This window comes from Lactuca serriola, chromosome 5 (genome assembly GCF_051521515.1).
Source record: "Lactuca serriola cultivar US96UC23 chromosome 5, Lser_US96UC23_V15, whole genome shotgun sequence".
NCBI classification, from domain to species: Eukaryota; Viridiplantae; Streptophyta; class Magnoliopsida; order Asterales; family Asteraceae; genus Lactuca; species Lactuca serriola.
In genome coordinates this window covers 177,736,104-177,744,484 of record NC_136412.1, presented here as the reverse complement: position 1 = coordinate 177,744,484, position 8,381 = coordinate 177,736,104, and the positions used below count along the sequence as shown (strand labels likewise).

At 34.6% G+C, this 8,381-nt stretch overlaps 1 protein-coding gene across 1 annotated transcript; it reads right to left on the bottom strand.

The window, feature by feature from the left end:
- Positions 1-7,075: 7,075 nt before the first annotated feature.
- On the bottom strand, positions 7,076-8,181 carry LOC145051342 (metalloendoproteinase 2-MMP-like). The gene has a single exon (XM_078999380.1). The coding sequence runs from the start codon at positions 8,161-8,163 to the stop codon at positions 7,234-7,236; it is 930 nt and encodes a 309-aa protein (XP_078855506.1). The 5' UTR covers positions 8,164-8,181; the 3' UTR covers positions 7,076-7,233.
- Between the last annotated feature and the right edge of the window lie 200 nt (positions 8,182-8,381).

The window sequence follows — 8,381 nt, the reverse complement described above, 5'->3', positions numbered from 1 at the left end:
TCTTAGTTGTGGCTTGTGTAATTTTCGTCTTTCAAGAGCTTAGCACCCCAAGTGTGATGCCTCAAACAAGTCATAAACACCAATAACAATTAGAGGAATATGAGAGTGAGGTTATGAAGCATAAATCGACTAGGGTTTAACCTAAGAGTACTAGTGGTCGATTTGGTAAGCTTAGGGGTTCAATTTGTAGCTTGGAATTCCTAGAGTTTCAAGTTGTAAAACCTAATTCACCTGGGCTTCTAATCCAATAACTCATTAGCCTTTTTTGACTAACTCTTCATGGACTCTCACAAGGATTTAGTCCGATTTACCTAATCAGTCCCCATTAATTTAATCAGTCTCTTTTGATCATTAATTAATTCCAAATTAATTATTGATCAATACCAATTAAATAATATGATTTCTCAATTAATATATTAATAAATCACAAATAACCTCTTTCTCAAATATTCATTCTATCAAATTGTTTTGGTGAAGGCAACCCGAAATGGACCATGCTACTATCGGGTCAAGTACATACCAATTCTAGTTATGAGCTTAGACACCTAATACAACAATAACAACTATAAAGATCACATTTTTATGCATTAAGGACACCTAAAACGTCTAGATCTAGTGTCCAAACTTTTGGGGCAAGCTTAATCTCATAGATACAAACCAAAGGGACCAAAATGTGCCTTAAACCACCCCAAACAAGATCTAACCAAAGAGATGCCAAGATGAGAGCTTTTTTACCTTCAATAGGTTGCAAAAGATCCGAATCTTTTAGATCTACAAGCCCCACTACAAGTGATGATCCTTCAACAACCTCCAATCACTTCAAAATGCTCCAAAACAGTGCAAAATCACTCACAAGAGATTAATAACTCCAAGATGGTGGTTAAGGGTCTAATATTAGGGTTTAGGAGGCTTGGAGGCTGATAAGGGACAAGGCTCAAGGATAAATGAGGCTTAAATAGGGTCAAGACCCTAAGAACTAGGGTTTCCATATGAAGGGAGTACGCATTGCAAACCCCTTAGTACACCCGACATACTCAAGATGAACTCACGATCCTTTAACCAACTACGCCCTGCTTACTTGCTGAGTACGCCGTGCATACTCAACCATGCTTGAAAACACTTGAACTTCATTGAGCCATAACTCCTTTGTCTTAATTCCGTTTCCGACGAACCTTATATCCACGGAAAGGTGGCGAGAAGCCCTATACTTCTATCAACTTACTTTCACCCTATAACTTTTTGAACAAAAACCCAAAATTTATAAATGCCCAGACTGCCAAAATTACGATTATACCATTGGGCTCCGAAATGCAATCTAACACTCAGCTCACTTAATCTATAATACCCACATCCAAAAAGGGCTACTCCTCTTCTTGTCCAAGGCCCTAAGCCTTGAGATAACTGATGATCGGGTCACGACCCCGAATAATGAAGCGATTCGAAACCATGGTTTCAAAATCAAATAGAAAGAGAAATCAATTGATACATACATTGCCTGAACCAACAGTGGTTGAATCGTAACCTTTGTAGGAACTTCATTAGCATTTTGATAAAAAAATATCGAAAAAGAAAAATGAAAAGTGAAACCTGATCGCAATTTACAGGAGAATCACTGTCACCAATTTCTAGATTCAGATAGTTCGAAGAATTGAGGAGTAGTTGTAGCAGAAAAAGAGTCTCAAAACAAAATTAGAATTGAAAATGTTGCACCTGTCACTATCACCGTCGTTGCTGTTGCGAGAAGAAAAGGTCATAGTGTGAAGAAGACGGAAAGATGACGTAGATGGGTATTATGCTAAGATGAAATTGTATATGCTGATGAAGATGATAAGGGTATTAGGTTATGATGGATTTTCCGGCCGAAGTCGACCTCCATCACACAACCCAAAGACAAATAAGGGAACTCACAGTTATGAAGAAATATGCAGTCGAAGGTACGGAAGACGATTGGGATGAAAAGGTAAGAGGAAGGCAGTGGGTATCTGGAGCAATGCTAGCAGATCTTTAAGTCGGTGCATTGTGGTTGGAGGACACGTCACAAGCTCCATTACCAACAGCCTAACTCATATGGTAACCCCATGAATAGTACCCTTGGTTAGGTATTGTTCCTTAGGGAACAAACTTTTAATATATATATATATATATATATATATATATATATATATATATATATATATATATATATATATATATATATATATATATATATATATAGGTTCAGGTTCATTTGAGATCATTCAAATTTTGTGAGACCGTGAAACCAAATCTAAAAATAATTTTAAAATGCAAAATAAATAGAAAAATCCAAAAATTATTTTTTTAAATATTATTTTCGGAACTTAAATTAACTAAAAAAAATAAAAATAAAAAATAAAAAAATCCTGTATTTTTTTTAAATACGTGAAATATTCTAACAGAATATTACACTACATATTCTAAAAAATAATTTTAAAATTCAAAATAAATGGAAAATCTAAAAATTCTTTTTTTAAATATTATTTTCGGAACTTGAATTAACTAAAAAAAATAAAAATAATAAAAAAAATCTCGTTTTTTTTAAAAGTACGTGAAATATTCTAATAGAATATTACACTGTACATATTCTAAAAAATAATTTTAAAATGCAAAATAAATGGAAAAATCCAAAAATTCTTTGTTTTAAATATTATTTTCGGAACTTGAATTAACTATAAAAAATAAAAAAAATAAGAAAATGCGTCTCACGGTCTCACAAAATTAGGCCGTCTCACATGAACCTAACCCTATATATATATATATATATATATATATATATATATATATATATATATATATATATATATATATATATATATATATATGAGTAAATTACACAATTGGACTCTATGGTTTGGGGTAATTTGTGTTCTTGGTCCCTAACTTATTTTTTTAACTCGGAATGTTTATAATAATTGTTTTTGTTACGCGCTTGGTGCCTACTATTTGTTTTTGTTATGTGTTTGGTCTTTGTCTTACCTAAAAAAACTACTATTTAAATATGAAAAAATGGTGGGGTAGATAAGGTAAGGTGAAAGGGTAGGGTTAAGGGTGTGTTTATTTAAATAAATTAAAAAATCAAGGGAAAAATAGTTTTTTTTGGTATGACAGGGACCAAGCGCGTTACAAAAACAACAATAGGGACCTTCCATGTTAAAACAATAAGTTAGCGACCAAATACACAAATTACCTTAAAACATAGGGACCATTCGTGTAATTTTCTGTGTATTTGTGTCATGTAACACTCAAATTTCTCAATATACGTGATTTGGTTTGATGATGATGTGTCTGGTTTCATCGTGAACTGTATTTTGTTTTGATATTATAGTTTACAAGAAATTAGAGTATTACCGGCGATTGGCGTTGTCGCTAAAACGTCGACGTTGATGTTTTGTCGCTATTAATCAAATTGTCGCCGCTAATGCTTGTTTGTCGTCGCTAAAGACATGTCGCCGCTAAAGACCAGACGCCGGTAATAACCTATTGTCGCCACTAAAGGCGTCACCGGTATTAGTGTTTTTCATATATATATATATATATATATATATATATATATATATATATATATGTGTGTGTGTGTGTGTGTGTGTGTGTGTGTATATATATATATATATATATATATATATATATATATATATAACATTAAAACTGAAAAAAAAAACTGGTATGATATTAATTAATTTAATCCTACATCATTCCATTCCAAAATATTAATACAATATCCGTTTAAAATACTTGTCCGATTTAACATATAACAAAATATCGAAAATACTAGTCTAAAATACTTGCACAGATAAAACATAAAAAAAATCCTACAACTATCTACTCGTCATAATCACTCTCCACGTTTCCTCCGGTTTCATTTCGTTGTGGCAACGAACAAAACCAATCTTCAAGTGCAGCACTACATGTCGAATCTTTTAACATTGTTTGAAGCATTTCTAACTACAAATAAAACAACATAGTCTTATAAAATACCAATATATCAAACTATTACCAAACTAACAATTACCAATATATAAACTATTATCGAACTAACAATTACCAAATTTTGAAACTGTTACTAAACCAACAATTACCAACATTTTAAACAATTACCAAAATTAAATAGTCTTGTCACCTGTGATTGTGGTGGTGGCTGTGTTAGTGGTTGTTCCTGATCGTACATCGAGACAGCCGTAAAAGGTTTACGCCCGATGCCTCTGATATGGCCACGTCGAACACCCAATATTTTTTCAAAACAATTTTGTGTATCCTTTGGTGTTAGACCGCTGGCTTCAGAAGAAGCTTGAGTTTGTTGACTGGTCTCAAAGAGTAAAGCATTCTGTATTTTCAAAAAATAATAAATTTAATAAAAATTAGATTACTAACTACTCCTTGACGATATAGGCACTTATATGAAAATACAAATTAACCACTTACACATTGTTGCTCGACTGCAGGACTACTAAACACCCCTTGGCGATTAGTATTGGCCTTACGAAATGTTTCTATTCTAGCAATGTCCTATTTAACATTAAAAATTAGATTAATTATAATTTAAATAAACAGTTAAATATATCATAGCTTACTTCTTTAAAACATGCATTGCTATATGAGCACGATCCCCCTCTGTTTACAACTTCTTGTTGTGCACATACTCATTTGTTTGACGCCGAACGCTTTAGAAATTCAGGAGTTTGAAAATGCTCGACTGCTTGCGCCCAATTTTCACGTGACATACCATCGGGGGGGGGGGGGGGGGGTTGGCTAATGCCCTTGGGATATCTGTTAGCCCCCCGACATTCTCAAAATAAGTATGCGCTTTATTTTTCCAGCCTCTATAAATTCTTTGCAAGGTCGCATCAATGCTCTGCAACAACTGAGCACGCTCGGGATCCAAGTTAACCTTATCTAAATCAAACTTATTCTACAAATACAAAAAAGTTAGTTAAATACCAATTAGAACTAAACTGAAAATATTGTCCAAGTTACCTTTAAATGAACCACTGTGGCATTCCTTAAAGCGGGGGAAACATTGTCCCAACCAGATACGTTCAAAGGGATGTTCATCCATATATACTTCCTAATCTCACGGGTAAACCAATTACCATGGTTCCCGACAGGGGAATATGTCAGCTCCCTATCGAAATCCAAATCTATAGACTTTCCCTTGTTTACCCATATTATCTTTGATAGTTGAATGTTTTGTGCTAGGCCTCTTCTTTTCTTAGGGAGCTCAGCTGAAAAATATAATTAAAAATATTAGTCACGATAGCTTATAATAAATGGATAAAAATATCTAACAAATATATCATAATAAGACTTACCATCCTGTTCGTGTTGACCACGACCAAAGCCTCCAGGAGGTGGTGGATCCCCGGCTCCATTACCTCCATGTCCTAAGCCCATAACATCCGCCATCACGTAGAAGAGTATCGTCCAACTAAACCCCATATATAGCCTGCAAAATTACAATATGAATAGAATTTACACATATTACATATACAAAAATAATACAGTTTCTATTATAACATTGTAGTTTCCAAATTGCATACAAATACATACACAATATAACATCATACTTTTTTCCATTATTGCATCCTACTTTTTTGTTTAATGTTTTTCATGCACAAATTCATTATACCAAAATATACTTCTAAATACAAATTCATCTAAATACATTTCCATGCACAAATTAAAATTACTACAAAAACTATAACTTATCAATTAAGAACTTTATCACTTCATCTTATATATACCAAACTATTAAACCTAAATATCACATAATCATACATATATACAATAGATTTAATTCCCTTTTTTCATTTCATTTTAGATATACAATACAACTTTCATATTCCAATTTCATACAATTAAACAATACATCCAATTTCATACAATACATCCAATTCAAATTCTAATTTCAAATAATTAAGCAATACATCTAATTTCATACAATCCTACCATTTTAGACATCCAATACCAATTTCATAGAAAAATATACACCTAAATACAAAATCACACAAACCATGTGTAATTCCAATTTCATGCCAATACATCACAATGAGCATAAACACAAATCAATTATACAATAGGTTGCATAAAATATGATAAAACATACATAATCACTCAAAAATCATCAATTTACAGCCAAACAAGAGGCTTGGTCGACACTAAAAATTACTAACCAAAAAAATCTTAGAAAACATAGAAATCAATGATACAATCAGGTTTGAATGGTAAAACTAACATCAAAACACAAGAAGAACAAAAATTAGGGAAATAAATTTGACCTTAGATTGCTCAATTCCATTGAAATGCTGTTGTGGTCGGAATTGTCCTCGATAAACTGGATGGCCGCCGGTAAACAAGGTCGGTCGCCGGTAAAGTGGCTCCTGGTGGTCGGAATCGTAATGGGTGCAGATGGTGAAGGCGTAGTCGGAGTTTTGAGAGATACAGCGATCGAATGAAAGAATGGTCGACTGGGGGGGGGGGGGGGGGTTATCTGTCGCAACTCAATAGCGGTGACGGGCAATAGCGGCGACATGAAGATTTTAGCGGCGACATAGGGGTTTTAGTGGCGACACCCCTGGAGGGAAAAGAAAGCGCGTGTTTTAGGAGTTTACAGTCGTAGGATTGAATAATGATCGAACGGACAGGGATTATTTCACGCGGTTTGCCACGGTGTCAGCAATAGCGGCGACACCTTTAGCGGCGACGCCTAGCAATAGCTGCGACATGTAACGCGTCAATTACATGTCGCCGCTAAAGATGTTGCTGCTATTGCTAACATTTCTTGTAGTATATGTGTCTTTTATGATGTATTTCAATTGATCTAAAACTTATGGTTATGTTTTTTATAATATTTGAACATTTGGAAATCAATTTCTAAGTTTTCTATACATATATGAATATTGGTATGTATAAAATGCATTAAATTTTGAAAAACATAATTGATCCGACGGTTGAACTGGTTTACTAATGACCTGATCGTCACACCAAATCATCTAAAAATCGGCAATATATGAATACAAGTATATATAAATTCCAAAAAAGGATTGAGACGACATTAAATTGGTTTACACCCGACCCGATAGTCACACCAAATAAATTAAAAACCTGGTTTTAAAACATTGACTTATTCATTATAGATATTTGTTATCATAACACACATGTAAACACAACCATAAAACATACATGTAATCACTATAATTATGCGTCCTTATTCTCTTCGATCTAAATACCATATAGAGTACGGAGCCCTTTAATGTCGTCAGTGGTCAAACCTTTCGTGACCCCTGGGGCGAAACTAGTCCACATTATCGAGGTTTGAAACTCGCTATGACCAAGCCCAAGAAGGTGCCCTATTTCGTGTAAAGCCAAACTCTCCACATCGAAAGCACCTTGCACTGCTCCAATAGCCCAATTATGATCCGCATTATAATGGAATCTTCCATCCGAAGGTGAAAAAGCATGGGCTAACACTTGACTAGTAAAGGGACTCCCATCTCCATGGTCTCCACGTTGAAAACTAATCTTTAGGTCAGCACCTTCATAACTTCCTGCTCTTGAAAACGTGAAGTATCCAGAAGAAGCAGTAGCCCATTTTCCAAAAGCACAATCAACAGCTGACATGAATTGGGTTGGGAAACGTGGTCCAAAAGCATAAGTTAGATGACCACGGTTCCATTTTGGTGTTCCGGGAAAGAATTTGTAAAGGGAGACTTTGGGTAAAGAGTTATGATCGGTGTGCTTGTGAATTACTTTATCAGGGCACCCGCAACGAGGCATGACCATCTGTGACACCGTTGGCCCATCAAACGTCCCCGTGGCGTTCAAGTGGTAGTAGACCTGGTACGACTTGATAGCTACCTCAAGCTCCTCGTCAAAATTATCTTTTTCAAGATCTTTGACATTAGGGTTTTTCTGGTAGTTTAGGTATCCGAAACGAGCAAGATACAGTTTAAGGTCACGAATCCCCTTCACTGTATCACCCTTACGACACCCTTGCATGGCTTTAAGAAACCCAAAAGGTGACGGGTTCGTGTTATTACCCGATGACCCATTTGGTCGTAAATGAGTGTCCTGAACATGCGAAAGAACTGGTAGCATAAATGAAGCAAGAAAGAGGATACATGAAAAGGGAAGAAAGAGTTTAGACTCCATTACAACGAGTACGTTCAAATCTTGAGATGCTTGTACGAGGTTCATAGTCGTCATCTCTATTTATAGTGATTTTCTCTTATCTTACTATTTATTTATTTATTTATTATTGTTTTTAAAGTCATGAGAATTGTTGAGACGTGGGGTATGTTGATCTTGCATATGTTTGAAAATTTGTGATTCTAATCAGGTCTTTGGTCTTCCATTAACACCACTGAGAC